The sequence below is a fragment of the Triticum dicoccoides genome, chromosome 3B, assembly GCF_002162155.2.
Source record: "Triticum dicoccoides isolate Atlit2015 ecotype Zavitan chromosome 3B, WEW_v2.0, whole genome shotgun sequence".
NCBI classification, from domain to species: domain Eukaryota; kingdom Viridiplantae; phylum Streptophyta; class Magnoliopsida; order Poales; family Poaceae; genus Triticum; species Triticum dicoccoides.
This window is the reverse complement of record NC_041385.1, coordinates 795,800,527-795,817,178: the sequence shown is the minus strand read 5'-3', so window position 1 is coordinate 795,817,178 and position 16,652 is coordinate 795,800,527. Positions and strand designations below refer to the sequence as shown.

Genomic DNA, 16,652 nt, shown 5'->3' with positions numbered 1-16,652 from the left:
TGATAACGAATCCGACCAATCACGTGCCGGCACAGATCTGCTGCCATGTGGGCCCTCCGTGAGGTCCCATGTGTCATCCAGCTAAGACAACAGAGAACAACTAAGTTGAGGTCTAATGGATCTCCTGGTCTCATCGTGCGCGATTCTGCTTTCACTGGAGGATCATTTTCACGCAGAAGTTGCTACAGACAACAGAGGACCTGACCACATTTCTGGAACGTGTGGTGACAAATCAGAATACCTCACATCAACGGCAGGACCTGGACAATAATTACACCCGAATGTGTTCATTAAACCCATTAAGAGGCGCTGGAATGGTGGCCAACCAATTACGCCATGTGACGCATATTGGTTGGATACGGTGAGAAAGTTTTTTTAGAGTTTTTTAAATGGTAGGAAGAATTTTTTTTGAGAAAAGTTTTTCTAGGCTGTTTCTTTTTCTTTTACGATGGCTGTGATGTCCATGTGACGCAAGAATATATTTAAAAAAATTGATAAGATTGCGAGATGCACATAGCTTCCTCTCAAGCGGCCCGCAATGGCAAGCCCCAACCACTAGTGTGTAACAAACGCTCCACAAATTGAGGCATCGCTAAATAATCTGTCTGACTGAATTCGGCGTGGCTTCAGCCTTACAGCTTCAGTTAAATTTCCGTCGAAACTGCGGCCGAAACCGACTGGCTGGCATCATCGATATCTACGGCACTAATACAGCTGAGAGAAAAATAAATGCGTGTAGCTTTGATCATAACAAGAGTACTCTCACGCACCGTTCCAAAAAAGAGTTCATGGCTATGACAAGACACTGGTATGACAATCCATCTATGAGTTCATGGCCTTTGTATGGGTCACTTGATACAATTTCGTTGCAAGATAACAGAAAAAGAAAACATCACCATATGACTTGCTCCCTTGTATAAAGATAGAAGAGTCAGTTGATTTGCTTCATCTCGTTGCAGAGCGAAGACAGATCAAACAGCATGGTAAACGCAGTGTGCTTGACAGTATATGGCTGGAGAAGAACCGGAGGCATGCGCAATCAAGTACTACATGTCGACGACATTTGTTAGCTCATGCTGCCTGCAATGCCATGTTGAAGGACATACATGTGAGTGGCCCATCTAAATGTTACAGAAGAAGAAAACATACCCCATCCAACTACGAAAAGGGCACACATACAGGGCCCATATTTATACTAGTACTTACTAGTGAATTGCTTGCTAATGTAATGTGGAGTACTTTATATGTGATCTTGTGGCAAGCAGAAGTAACAATGATGCTATGTATTTATGCACCATAAGTAACCAAGGCGAAATCCACATTGCAGATTTGCTGGAACTTCAGATAGGCGCATATACTGCTAGCAAATACATACAGATGTGTATCATGTAAGCACACATCACAGGCATACCAATGGTTCAGTCAAATGTTCCGAACAGAAAACAAAGACCACATGTTTCATCCAATAGAAGCATATATTACTTAGTGGATTGCTCACTAATCTGAATTGCTCCCTGCGCTCTTATATTTCTTTACGGAGGGAGTACTTAACATATGTAATCTTGTACCTTGGTAGCATAAGCAGTTCATATTACAATATTTAGGCTTTAGGGGCCAGATCAATCGACCTAGCTAGCCAAATAAAATATTGAAATCAAGAATAGCTCAATGCTGCTAGCATAATACCTGCTGAGCGGAAGATTTGGTGAATCGACCTAGCACTCCGGCCGCCTGAAACTGAACAACAGAAGAGGAGAGGAATTAAAAACTTGGTCGGAAAACAAAAGAATACACGTACAGCAGAGGTTAGCTCGAGGAGCTAGCCTCCATATGAAACTGAGAAAGAAACAAAGAAAAAGCAACGAACACTAGTGTGCGCACCTATTCCTATGCATGCGTCAATGCAAGTCAAGGACGGGACGGTCAGGGTGGTCCTCCGCTGCGGCCCTCAGCGCTGCCTTTGCTTCATACACCTAACACCTCGCGATCACTAGCTTCCTCCTTAATAACTTTAACCTCAACTCGCTCCAAGGAAGGGAGGTGGCGCATGCACAAATCGATGTTTTCACGGGCAATCCACTTAGCTGAGAAGGTGAAACCAAGGTGCTTAAGCCTCGGCGCAGCTCCTCGTGGAAACATAGACGGCACTGCACCAATACAAAGGAAGTGACACTCTGTCACACATGGGAATAACGCAACAGAGGAAAGGGCAGACATTTCCACCACACACTCTTCATAGAAATTAGAAATATCCATTATCTCGAGAACACAAAGAGCAGGAAGAATCCCAATGAGTTGGATGGCCTCCGATGACACTTTAACCACCTTTATATGAAGATAGGCGAGGAGAGAAAGCGATGAAGGATTGATCCATGACAACAGTATCTTGAACCAACTCGACGGTAACGAGAAAGCCAATCTACGGAGTTGTAGAGGAGGAACCCAATCTTCGCTCAGGAAATTGATTTCTCCACCACGGACATAAATATCTAGGCTGTCCAGTTTGTACAAATTACTAAGAGATCCTATCAAAGCTTTATCCAGGCTCTCATCAACATGGTAGTAAACCTGGAGCACTCTAAGCTTGGTCAGATGGCCCAATTCTTTCACAACATCAAGGTCCTTGTCAAACAACATCATTGTACCTAGCACTTCTAGGGAAGCCAGATTACTTATCCCAGACGGCAGCTTCATATGATAGTCAACATATAGGCACATCAGACGTCTTAGATGAACAACACTTGATGGAGGAACTTTTATCTTAGTACCTCTTAAATCCAAGGTAAGCAAAAAATGTAGCTTCCCAATTTCAGTAGGAAGGTCCTCAACATGAGTATATCTTAGTCCTAAGTACCTCAAATGTAAAAGATCTCCCACATACCCAATATCCGAGATATCACAACCTTCGAAATCCAACACACGAAGAACTTGAAAACTTGAAATATCCAATATTTTCCCGACAACATTATTGGTGAAAACAGTAAGAGATCTTATATGTGCCATCCTAGAAATATCCACATCAACCTTTCTATTTTGGATGGACAATCTCCGAAACTTGCTTTCATAATTAGACATTTTTCCTCTGGTGACATCCAATATTGTGACAAAGTTTTCTTCACTTGAAAGTGAGCATGTGAGATCAAGCACCATGTCATGTACACAACACGCTTGTTTATCTTCTCTATCATCAATGCCAATTGGCTGGATCATACTTCTATTTACTAGCTCATTGAAGTAGTTGTTACCAAGCTCATATAAGTCAGTTTCTTGTTTTTCACTATAAACAAACCCTTCTGATATCCATCTCCATATTAGCTTTCCTTTCATAATCTTGTGATCTTCCGGGAAGATGCCAAGATATAACAAACAAGGTTTCAGATACGAAGGTAGATCACAATAACTGAATAATAATATCTTTTTCATCTGCTCCAAACCGCGATCTTCTGTAAGTCCGCGGCCAATGGAATTGAGCAAAGCATACCATTGGTCCTTTCTTTTCGTCTCGTGATTATTAGCAAGAAGACTTGCTATAGAAATAATAGCTAATGGTATGCCACCACATTTCTTCAGAATGTCTTTCGATACTTGCGCCAACTCTTGAGGACACCCTTTCTCATAAGATACTCTTTTACAGAACATCATTCTTGACACATCATCAGAAAGAGGTTTCATTTTATAGATATCATCCCTGGAAGAGCACCATGCTTCAGAGACACTAACGATGCGGGTTGTCGTAATTAGTCGGCTTCCAGGACTCTTCTTGGAGAAAGCACACTTGATTAATTGCCACACTTCTGTATCGATCTCATATGTCATCAATTATGATGAGGTACCTTTGTTTACATTTTGAATTAGTTAGCAAATCAATACAATGAAGATATATACAGTAAGATATATTATATTAGTATTGATTTGTTAGTTCAGAGGAAACTAACAAAAAAATATTTATAACTCGACCAAATTGCATATTCTGAGACCTAGATTTCCACACACACACACACACACACACACACACAAACACGATAACTTATGTGCAACTATAGTTCTAGAAATGTGCAATTGTTGCACTAACAGTTGAGATCATCCACTTAGGCATAAGAATTTCCCGGTCACCTTAATATATGCACTCCCTAATTGTTGAAAGATGAGTTATGTACTAACTACATCATTTATGCCAAAAGCATAAAACTATAAACCAACAATATGATATCAAGATGCATATGCACTACTCTAAAATACTATCATTATTTAACTAGACAAAATGATAATCCATTTGCAAAAGAAAAATAAAAACACATGTACCTATTGCCATTAAGGAATTCAATTATTTCATCGATTACATGATTTTCTTCCCATTCTTCACTATGAATGCGTGCATACTTGTTCTTGTCAAGTTCGTAGAGAATATCCTTGAAGACTTTCTTCTTGTTGGGATTTTGAGAAACCGAAATAAAAGCATCATAATCGAATTGCCCTTTGATCTTCTCATACACTGATTTGGCAAGAGTTGTCTTGCCCAACCCACCAAATCCAACAATGGAGATTGTCTTCAATAGATGCTTCAACCAATCATCACCTTCGGTCAACATGTTTATCAACTCGTCTCGTGTTTCATCAATGCCTACGAGTTCAGACACATCTGTGTATAGGGCCATCATGCGAGGGTTAACACTAACACTAGTGCTAGGATCTCGCATCCTTGCTCATACCTTTGGCACAGCTCGGCCAACTGCTTAGCTTGATGAACCGCTTCTTTTAGAGCATCAGAGATCTGATGGAGATCCTTGCCATTCTTGAATATTCTTTTAACCTTCTTGAGTATCTTATTGACTTTGTTCTTTGGGTTGGCAGGTTTGCCACCATCCTCCACGCGCACCATGAAAACATCAACAATTTCCTCCATTTGGTACGACAACTCCTTGACATTTGCTGCCCAGATCTTGACCCCCTTGTGAAGCTGGTCCACAGGAACTTCTGCCACCTTACTCAGGGCAGCATGCATCAATGTGAGCTCTGTCATGAGAGACTCGATGCCTTTCCTCACTTGTTTCTCCATGGTAAGCTCTCCCATGAGCAGCTCACTGAGCTTCGGGAGGAGAGGGCCAATAGCCCCCATGGCGATCTCCATGTCTCGGCCTCTCTGGGAGTGGTTTGGGTGTCAGAGGGCTGGAAGCGCTATGTGGTTACTCCAAAGGCACTCTGGGCAATGATCGTGTCATAAGGGAGAAACTGGCTAAGGTATAGAAACCAGCGTTGTACAGAATTCTTGCTAATTTAACGATGTAACTGGATTAGTTAGACGATCATGTTCATAGTCTGGCTGCCATGCGGGGCTGTGGATAGCGGGGTCCCATGTATCAGCGGTTGTGGTAGTAATAGTAGACAGTGTTACTCTGACAAGGCTTAGATGGGATCTTGCGATGGAAGAAATAAATAGCCACGTAATTATACACCGCACCACCAATCACAAGGCGCTGACTTAGCGCACGCGTAGTTTTCATGTGACTTAGAAAAACTAGAGAGATTCCTGATGTTCCCTAAGATCATGTGTGCATCACTAATTAACATCCATGTGGCCATGTTTAAGCACCAGGACAACTCAGTTTGCATTGACTCCAGACAAGCATGACAGTTACTTGGATAATTGGATTAATCAACTAGGGAACCACCGCCCGGCGCACCGAAAGAAAATAAAATAAAACAAAGGACAGATTTGAACCCGTTTAACTCCATGAAATGTTGCATCATTTAAGGGCCAATAACTCAAGAGAAGCGTTTTGGATCTTGGCCTCCATGAAGGCCGAATTTTTGAAAAATTAAAACTTTGGTTTTGAAAAAATCTGAAAAAAAATTGTACAAGTAAAGAAGGATGTGAGGTGTATGTGTGTAAAATTTCAGAATGAAATACGTTGAAATACTGCATGTACAAAAAAGACAAATTCATGGTCCCAGGATGAATAGTATCATGTGCTAAAAAGCCCCAAATGTTTTTTTTTCTTTGCACAGCCCCCATTTCAACGTATTTCATCCTAAAAATTTACACACTTGTGCATTATGCCTTCATTTATATCTGTATTTTTTTCAGATTTTTTTGAAATGTATGGATTTTGAATTTTGCATTTGGAGGCCTCCATGGAGCTCGGCCTCCAAAAGTAATTTCCGCAGTAACTCCTATGTCTTCCCTATTTGTATTGTCAAATTTGAGCCAATCAATCTCCATGCTCTGACTTTCCGACGCGTTGTCACCCATGTGGAACACACTAATTAATACCCATGTGGACGTGGATGTGGATGTGGATGTGTATGTGACTATGTCTAAGTATGCGCTAGGATAAGTGTATGCCCCTTTGGCCCTGTCCTTTGGTGCTTGCCAATATGACAATGATGCCATCGATGGCTCGATGCCTCAACTCTCTAAACAGGTGCATTAGTGTAGTTAAATAGCTAAATTTTGCATTGTCTATAAACCCACAGCTGCCTTGGTCCTTGGATTTAATCAACTTTGGAACCACGCACCTCCTTGCGTCCGTAGTGGAGCAAATGACCACATATTGCTAATTTTAAGAACGGTGGTTGATCTAGACTCCGCAGCTAACTTCGAAGGGCCTCTTTCACTCAAATGATTTTTAAAAACAATTTGCAGGATTGTAATCCTTAAGGCTTTTTCCTACATTCGTGGTTTGATTCCTAGGATTACAATTCGTAAGATTTTCTTCCTTAGGATTTGTTTGTACTAGTTTTCATAGTAAAATTTCCATCTACTCCAGCTCCGTGTCAAGAACATCTATCCTATGTACAGTCAAACGCCCATTAGTCCTATAAGATTGGAGATGCCATGCCACTCCGTTCTAGTATTTTTCATGTTCCTGCGTTTTAGAAATCCTATGAATCAAAGAGGTCCTAAGACTATTTCCTTGCACTGTTTGATTGAAAGTATAAGGCCTCATTCGGTTTGGAGGAAACAAAAACATAGGATTTAGGAGTTATAGAGGAAGTTGATGACATCCTAAGGAATTGCCTTACCTCGCTCCTACACACGAAATGAGCTTTGAATGGACGTGAAGATTTCTTTAAAAACACAGAAAATAAATAGTATTTCTACGAAATTCCCGTACACATTTCCTAGAAACCGAATGCATCTATAGAAAAATCTCCTCTGGTTCTTTGTTCCTATGCTTTTCTTGTAAAAATCCTTCAAACTGAATGAAGCCTAAGGATGGATACAAAATATATTTGCTGCATCGGGGCATCTAATGCGCTTGTGGGCAAACAGATGCCATCATAAACTGAGGAAGTACTCATGATAGGCTTAAAACAATTTTGTCATTCTGCTCATCAGCCATCAGTTGGTGGGGATGAAGTATCATCAACACGGTTTGTGGTGTTCACAAAGAAGGGCAGAAATTTGACAACATCAACACGATATGCTTTTATCACACCACACAGTTTCTAATCTAGATTCAAGTTTCACATCAATAAATAAAATAGAATAAAATAGTTGATTATATAAATTTGTGAATTCTAGCTAATTAGAAAAGATGGTGCGTGAAAAGTGCGGCCCAACTAGAGGCGAGAACGCGTAGAAGAAAGAACCAGTGAGTAGTTGATTATATAATTTATTATTTACATTTTTTCAAAAGGAGAATTATTTATTTTGTTGCCTTTGTATTTCCTTTTGTTTGCTAATTGTGTGCCCTGTCAACCTAAAATCATGCTTATGTACCGTCATGGCATGGGGTGTAAACTGACGTGTTGCTACGCTACAGAAAAGTAACAAGTTGCCTGATATGATATGGTTTGCTCATCAAATCTTTCTTAACTTCAGACATCGATGCATCAACAGAGTCACTAACACCCACTGTGTTTCCTCTTTGCTTGGTAAACTTTGTACCATGAAAAGGTGATGAAGAAACAAAAACGCAATGGCTAGAATTGAAGGCAAAACTTCACAAGATCTTATTAACTGAACAATTCTTATTCCACAAGTCCGAAATAAACGAGTCTGAATTCTGAAAGCTGCTATATGAAGAAAGAAACGGAGCAGATAATCGAAGCAGGCAAATTAACCAACCAGCATTACATTGCAATGCAGGAGGCACGGCAGAAACTTGACGGTTCTTGAATCGACGGAAGTGATAACAGAGTTCAGGCATAAGTGTCCAGCTCCCTGAAATCTCAGAATCTGATTAACAGAATCCAAGCATAAGTGTTCAGCTCCCTGAAATCGCAGAATCTGTGGAGCTCCTTTTTCCCCGCTCCGTCACTTTCAACTACAGCTCCACCAACTCCCGGAGCGGACTTGGGGAGTGGAGAATCTCCGAACAGGCCCTAAGTTTCATGTTGTTAGAAGGCAAGGCAAACCTATGTCTTGGTCGGACTAGAAGCAGGGAGCTGGAGGCTCGCACCGTGGAGTCCATGTCGACGAATTCGATTAGCAGTTTAGCACCGTGGAGTCTATGTTGAGAAGACATGCATTGATATGAACGGCTCGGTTACTCTAAATACAGAAGCACACACAGCCACATGTAATATTCACCACGTTATGTGCAATGTTGAAGCATGCAAAAAAATGTTTCAAACAGTTAATGTGACGCATCACCTCTGTTTCGAATTATAAAACGTTTTGGACATTTTAATATAGACTATATACGGACTGGAATAAATAAATACACACACTAAAACACGTGTATATAAATCCGAATTTTAAAAATATTAGAACATCTTATAATTCAAACTGGGGGAGTAGTATTTTCTAGCACCATCAGTAACCTGTCGAAGCGAAGATCACACTGCGATCTCCCTGTCTTAGGCTGTGTTTGGTTGGACAGATTGTCCCAACTTCTGCTTTGTAGAAGCTAAAAGCTAACCAAAGAGATAAATTATCGAAGCAGCTTGTAATAATCTGTAGCTTTTACGTAGTACAAATTTCGCAGCTGGGGTACCCCCAACTTTTACAACTTCTAAACCAACCACTTTCAGCTGTCCCCATAGTCATACCTGTTCGATCTCTTCTTCTCAACTGTTCGCAGGAACGAAGCAACGAAGCAAAAAAAAAGGCCAACAGCCCGACCGCAAAAGCTAGGGTTGGCCGCCGCCGCCGCCCCTGCCGCCGCCGCCCGCCGCCGCTGCCTGCTCCGGCGAAGCTCCGGCGAACCTCCGCCGTCGCCCGCTCCATACCAAGGTAAATTTATCCCAACCTCCTCCATCCTCCTCCCTCCTCCATGCTCATCCCTTCCCTCGCTGTTTCCGGCGGCCCAGCTCCAGCCGGCCGTCCTCGTCGGCGCACCGGCCACTCGTAGTACCCCCCAAGTCCCTCCTCCCTCCTCTCTCCTCCCCACTTTCTCCATCCTTCACCCATCCTCCTCCCTGCTCACCCCTTCCGGCTGAGCTGTTCACGGCGGCCTAGGTCCGGCCGGCCAGCCAGCGGCGCCAGCTCACCGGCCTCGTTCCTCCTAGCCCCCTCCCCAATTCCTTGCTCCCCCCCCTCTCCTTCCTCCTCACCCTCCCTGTTCCCATCCCCTGTTTAGGATTCCTTTCAGTTTTTGCACAATTTTATTTATGTAATGTTTAATTGCTAGTATACATAATATGTATAAAAGCTGAACATGATATACCTATTTTTTTGATTGATGTGTAAGCTTGTATGACATGCCATCTAAAAAGACAGCAAACAACATGCACGAAACTTTCCTGTAAATAGATATTATGTTTGTTACTTGTACATACTATTTGAGTACTTGCTGCATATTGCTGTGTGTCGGATGATTTTTTTCATATTATGTAACGCATTGTTCTTGATACGTGCTTTTCTCGTATTGCTTTAGTGAAGTATGGCTGAGAAGGCGGTGTGGGATGATGCCCATCTGAAGAAACTCATTGAAATATTGAGAGAAGAGGTTGAAAAAGGGAATAGGCCATTAGGTTATTTAAACAAGAAGGGTTGGGCAAATGTTTTGGAGAAATGGGAAGCAAGAACGGGAAAGAAGTATCCCAAGGATAAATTCAAGAACAAATGGGATGCCATAAAAAATGAGTACACTTGGTTCATGGAGTTGAAAAATGAAGCAACTGGGCTTGGATGGGATGATGCAAAGAGAACCGTTGATTGCTCTAAAGAATGGTGGGATGAACATATCAAGGTAGGACTAGCCATTTTGTTTTTCATTTGGCATGGTTCTATATGACTGCACTATCTCACTTGTACACTAAAATACATTTCAGAGATGCCAAGAGAGTACAGGAAACAAATGCAATCATATGAAGTTCAAAAAACAGGGACCAAAGCACCTTGAAGATTTGCACATCATATTTGACAAAGTACATGTTACTGGGGCTAGTGCTTCTTGTGCTGGAGATATATCTTCTGATGAATCAAGTGATGATAATGCGGTTCCTTTCGAGAAACCCGATGATAGTGCTGAAATGAAGTTGGCATCTTCGAAGAAACCAAAACCAAGCAAGAAGCGCAAGCAACCTTCTAATGCAAATGAGGAGAAGGAAGAGAAGTGTCCATTCTTACGATTGTACAAGCAGACATGCGAGAAAATAGAAACTGGAGTGGAGAAGATAACTTCAAGTGTTGAAGCATCATCCGCTCCTCTAACAAACCATGTCCCCACAATTTCAGAAGTCATGAAGATGGTCAAGGAATGTGGTGTGAAGGAAAAAACTGCTCTCATGCACACAACGCTCACTCTTATAGTGAAGCCCGAGTTTAGGGGAATCTTCAATGTTCTTGAAACAGAAGAAGGGAGGTTTGATTTTCTGGAGAGGGAGCATGAGAAGGAGATGTTGAAGCACGTGTAGTGAATCATATTTGTTTATGTTATAGACCTATATTTGCTTTCATTGTGGACCAAATTTGGTTGTGTTGTGGACCATATTTGCTTTTGTTGTGGATGTATTTGCTTTTCTCGTGGACCATATTTGCTTATGTTGGTTTACCATATTTATGTCGTCAGAAATATTTACTCCTGTTGTTTACCATATTTATGTTGTGAGAAATATGTGCTCGTGTTGTTTTGCCTTATTTATGTTGTGAGAAATATTTGCTCATTGTTGTTTGCTATATTTATAAAAGGGCAGCCCGGTGCATGTAGCTCCCGCTTGCGCAGGGTCGGGGAAGGGTCCGACCACTTTGGGTCTATAGTACGCAGCCTTTCCCTACATTTCTGTAAGAGGCTGTAAGAGGTTGTTTGCTATATTTATGTTGTGAGAAATATTTGCTTCTGTTATTTTACCATATTGTTGTTGTGAGAAATATTTGCTCGTGTAGTCTGATCATATTTATGTGATGACCATGAATATTTTAACATTTTTATATTGTTATGTAGATGGATGCAAGAATGGAAGAAGTTGCCATAAAGGGACAGGAGGGAATGAAACATCTAGCTGAACTTGCGAAGCAGGCTGCTATCATGGGAAACCTAGGTAACCTCTATGTTGAGCGATACTTGAACAAAACATACAGAGTGCCTCAGCAAACAGGACTTCAATGGGTCATGGAGTGTTACGATCGGCCTAGATACTTTTATAAAATGTTTCGAATGGGCACTGATGTTTTCATGGCACTTCATGATTTGCTTGTATCTGCATATGGTTTGACATCAACCACTAATGTTTCATCAATTGAGTCACTGGCCATGTTTTTATGGATTGTTGGAGGCCCTCAATCATTTGCTCAAGCTGAGAACCGTTTTGTACGGTCACTTTGGACAGTTCATACAAAGTTCAAGAAAGTTTTGTTATGTTTGCGCAAGTTAGCGAAAGATAACATCAAACCTACAGATCCTACTTTTAGCCATGAGCATGAAAAGATTAAGGAAGAGCGTTTCTGGCCTCATTTCAAAGGCGCTATTGGTGCCATAGATGGATCACATGTGCCAGTTTCAGTGCCTGCAGATGATGCGGTTAACCATAGATATCGGCATGGTTTCACATCTCAGAATGTGCTTGCAGTATGTGACTTTGACATGAGGTTTACCTTTGTGGTTGCGGGTTGGCCGGGCTGTGCACATGATACAAGGGTCTTGAATCACGCATTAGCGCACTTCCCTTCATTTCCTATACCACCCAAAGGTATAATGTACTAACAGATGTGAACATTAGTTATATTCTTATGTGTGACGCTAACTTTGTGTTCTTTTTTAGGGAAATACTATCTTGTGGACTCTGGGTATCCAAACCGAACAGGATACCTTGCTCCTTTTAAGGGGAGTACATACCATCTGCCGGAATTTCGTCTTCGCCGTCACCGTCCACCTGAAGGGAAGTATGAGTTGTTCAACTTTTCACATTCATCCCTTCGAAATGTCGTTGAGCGTGCTTTTGGGGTACTCAAGCAGAAATGGCGCATCTTGAAAGGTGTCCCAAGTTTCTCACCTCGTACACAGAAGCATATCATCATTGCTTGCATGGTATTGCACAATTTCATTCGTGATAGCAAGTTGCGTGACAAAGTTTTTGATAAATGTGATGCCGATGATGAGTATGTACCTCCAGTGCTACGAAAGGAGGTGGCGCCAACACAAGCGGATCCCGTTGAAGACGAGGAGAATGAAGATAGCATGAACAATATTCGTAGTAGGATAGCTGATGCTTGTCTTGCGATGGCAAGATAAGTTAGTTATGTCGATGAAGGCCATCATCATGTCAACCATATGTGTTTTGTCTATGCTCCATGTCTTCCATAATAATATTATGGCGTAACAATCTGTTTGGATATATGAAATGTCAAAGCATAATCGTTAAATTGCATATGTGTTACCTATGAATCGTCTTAATTGTCATAATTTCCGTTTGCAAAATGGACGTTCAATTGCCTACCATGTACGTATCATTGCTCTACGGTCAACTACCATATTTTACTATGGCCTAAGGGGCATTATAGAACATTCACAACCAAATCTACAGTTTCACAGTTGTTTCAACCAAACGGCTTCCAGCTTATCCACAGCAGAAAGTTCACAGCAGCTTTTTCACAGCTCACAGCTCACAGCAGCTTTTACAGAATCTACAGCTCAACCAAACACAGCCTTAGCTTGTGCGGCTTAACTAAGCGCGAGTCTGGTGGTGTTCTGGGTGAAGTGGCTGGTAACGTACGAATATTCATTTCTAACCCGAGCTCAGCTGCTTTCTGTGAACAATAAATCTTTCAAAGAAAAAACACTAGAAAAATCTTTGTTTCCTGGTAGAAGCTGGGGTAGCCTAAATTTCCGCACCCCAATCATCAGCCAGCCACCTCCCACCTCGGCCTCGTTTTGCGCGCCGGCCAAGCCCACCGCCGCCAAGTGGCGCGCCCCCAATGGCCTCCGCCGCCGCAGCCAGCGCCCTGCAGCCAACCAAGGCTAGCCACGTCGCCCCTGGCTTCCTCCCTCCGCCGCCAGCCCCCCAGGCCCGCGCCAGGCCCGCCTCGGGACGGTAGGAATGTACTCCCTCAAAATATAAGTTTTTTTAGATATTTTAAATAGACTATTATATATGAATGTATATAGACATATTTTAGAGTCTAGATTTATTTATTTTGTATCGCATGTAGTCACTTGTTGAAATCTCTAGAAAGACCTATATTTAGGAACCAGACCTATATTTAGGAATGGAGTGAGTAGAAGGAAACCAACATTGACCGTGTAAGTACTTTTCTCAGCTCGAGATCAAATGCTAAAGAAAGGTACATCTTCCACCATGGGCCGCTATAACTATCCAAAGTCTAAATTTTTTGAAAGAATGTACACTACAGCAGTGGAATTGGCTTTGGATCGAGAGGAACACTAGAATTTCTAGCGATCAAAAATTTCTAATGCCTCCATCTCAGGGTAAAAAGAATCATGTACACGTTTGTGCCATGCCATAAAGTGCAAGACCTAGGAGTGGGCTTTCTTTTGCTTCACAACATATGGTTCCAGAAATCTTAGCATCAGTACAGAAGTCAAGTTCGAAGAAATTGTATTATAAACTGAACTGTTTGAACAAATTGTACTATAAACTTGACTGACTGCAAGTTCCTTACAATCTCAAGTAGAACTTCATGTCTCTACTACAGAAGAAAGACAAATCAAAACAAGGCAAATGCAGTGCTCTAGAGCCTCAGCCTCTCATGCCGCCTCGATTGGCAAAAATGGAAGCATGCAGGACCAATATCTTCAAATGGCTCAACAAGTAGATTCAGCACGGGCATTGCACGCCCTCACTTGTGATCCTGCTACTGATAGCAGTCAGAAAGAAAATAACAGCTGAAGACATTGGTACTGTACTCATCCATATCATTTTACCTACAAAAATCATTTAATCAGTTCAGGCTAGTACAAATTTGAAGACATTAGTACTGTACTCATCCATATCATTTTACCTACAAAAATCATTTAATCAGTTCAGGCTAGTACAAATTTAAACAAATGTAACATATACAGGACATTAAAAAAATTCACAACAACATATACAGATCATTTCAGAACAACGACCTTAAATTTCATACAAAAAGCAGAGTAAAAAGACTTCAAAAGCTGCTACTGCTATAAAGAAAAGAGACACAACGGATAATAATCAGAATCACACAGAATAACAATCAAGCATCAAAATAAAGGAATGGGAAAACAAATTCATCATGAGCTGACTGCAGGAGCCGACACAGAACTTTGACAGTTCTAGATTCAACTATAATTCAGTAAAGTTGGTACAAATACACCAAGAGATTCATGACTATTAATTCAGAATTAGTGGTTAGAAATACAATGGGAGCTTCATGTCCTAGCAAACACAGTATTCTTGAATCATTGTGATTGCCAAGAATGGAGACATGCAGCACAATATTCTATATCCAGGGCATGTAGAACTTGGAACACTCAATATAATCTACACTGAATCAACAATTGCAAGAGACCACATTGTCACATCACTGCTACCTGTAGTGCTCTTTCGGGTGGATAATCTTCAAATCTTGCCTTTGGATAGACCGCTTTCACTCAGTGCCACAAGTGTTTTTCTTCAGCACATGAAATCAATCACCATATCATGTATACGATAAGATTTTTCCATGCCTTTGTCAACATTGATGTCAATTGGTTGAATCATGCTCCTATTCACGATCTCATTGAGCAATTCTACCACCGAGCTCAAACTTGCTAATCCCTTGTTTTTCATGATAAACAAAACCTCAAACTATCCACCTTACGTATCGAATGAGCTTGCTTAATCTTCTAATCTTCTAAAAACATGCTTAGACATAATAACTAATCCTATAGATGAGAAGGTAGATCAAAACTACTGGTAAAAGAGGGTTGACTTCCAGATCATCACTCTTGTATAATCTACAAGTCAAGTGCCTCTTTTACTCATTTTCTTTGCTGCTTTTTATAGTTTTGGTGCATGAGTGCCTCTTTTACACCATGTGTTCATGTTCTATGATCTACCTTCGCATCATTTATTATACTTAAGCATATTTCCAGAAGATTACAAAATTAAGAGAGACCAACTGATATGGAGATGGATAGCTGAAGGTTTTGTGTGCCACGCAAACAAGAAATTGGCCCATTTGAGCTACGAGAGAGTTACTTCAATGAGCTCATAAACAGAAGCATGATCCAACCAGTGGGCATCGACGGTGAAAGCATAGCAAAATCTTATTGCGCACATAATATGATGCATTGATTAATAAGACCAAGATACTCTGCCCTCTTCACTTCATTCTACACCAAGATACCTATTGAAAAGAAAAAAATTACAATGGTCAGCAAGCAAGCAAATCTGCAAGAGTACAATATATCTTCATGAAGAGAAACACAGTACTGAATCATGAGCTAGTTATGTTATCTAGGAAAGAAATGAGCAGAACCTTAAAGGAACTCAGACAATCTAAATGACCCACAAAAAGTAAGAGTGAATGACAAGCATTCTGCACTTAGATCACACACACACCAACCAGCACAAAAAAAGTAACGGGTAAATAACAATCCCACACTATTATCACTAGTGCACAGTTCTTCATAGAAGAAACAGTGCCTAATACAGACCTACCCAAGAGTAGAGCAAGCCTCATGTAGAACAAGGCATAGAAAACTTTTGGTTTGCTCGAGCAGCTTGCACCACCAGATTAGCACTATAAATCTATCACGGATGGCCAACAATCTGCACTGAAGAACTAAGATGCACGCACGAGGCAGCAATAAAAAAAAATACTCGGCACGCATGATTTACTTCTTGAAGAAAATAGATCTACTGATGATTCGGTCGAACCCCTAGGATTTAATCATGTTTCCAAGTAAAACGCGCGATTCTACTACGGTGAATGCCCAACAGCTTGGGCTTAAGATGCATGCACCTGTGATCCTAGTCCAACAGCCTAGCTCAGCCGGATATACTGGAGCAGAAGGAGGACATAATTAAACCTACGGCGGATCACCGACAGCTCATGCTATGCGCGCAGCAGCGGATCTACTCGGTAAACTCTAGGAAACTGAAGTAGCCGGATCCAGATCAGGAAGAGAACGATGTATACCTCAGGTCGCTGGCGCACTTGCCCCGCGAGATCCGGCGCCTCCCCCCTCGCCCTTGGAGCGAGCACGCGCCTCTTCGGGCCGCTGCGCGTACTCACCGACGACCGAGCAGGCCACCGGCGGCCGGCAGGGCGTGCTCGCCCCGGTAGGGGGGGGAGAGGC

At 41.6% G+C, this 16,652-nt stretch overlaps 1 protein-coding gene, 1 long non-coding RNA gene and 1 pseudogene across 2 annotated transcripts; 1 reads left to right on the top strand and 2 right to left on the bottom strand.

The window, feature by feature from the left end:
• Window positions 1-1,898: 1,898 nt before the first annotated feature.
• Window positions 1,899-5,128, bottom strand: LOC119280062 (annotated as a pseudogene).
• A 4,019-nt stretch (window positions 5,129-9,147) lies between these two features.
• Window positions 9,148-10,958, top strand: LOC119282299 (L10-interacting MYB domain-containing protein-like). Its single transcript, XM_037562572.1, has 3 exons — window positions 9,148-9,181; window positions 9,825-10,139; window positions 10,222-10,958. The coding sequence occupies exons 2-3, from the start codon at window positions 9,831-9,833 to the stop codon at window positions 10,804-10,806; spliced, it is 894 nt and encodes a 297-aa protein (XP_037418469.1). The 5' UTR covers window positions 9,148-9,181; window positions 9,825-9,830; the 3' UTR covers window positions 10,807-10,958.
• A 3,670-nt stretch (window positions 10,959-14,628) lies between these two features.
• Window positions 14,629-16,645, bottom strand: LOC119278524. Its single transcript, XR_005137835.1, has 2 exons — window positions 16,493-16,645; window positions 14,629-15,697 (listed from the first exon to the last, which is right to left on the bottom strand). It is a non-coding gene; the product is annotated as an uncharacterized LOC119278524 (long non-coding RNA).
• Window positions 16,646-16,652: the final 7 nt, after the last annotated feature.

Excerpts from the sequence above, each read along its gene's own strand:
- LOC119282299 (XM_037562572.1), top strand. The coding sequence starts at position 9,831 with ATGGCTGAGAAGGCGGTGTGGGATGATGCCCATCTGAAGAAACTCATT. Across the intron at positions 10,140-10,221 it reads GGTGGGATGAACATATCAAG|AGATGCCAAGAGAGTACAGG; the intron begins GTAGGACTAGCC and ends AATACATTTCAG.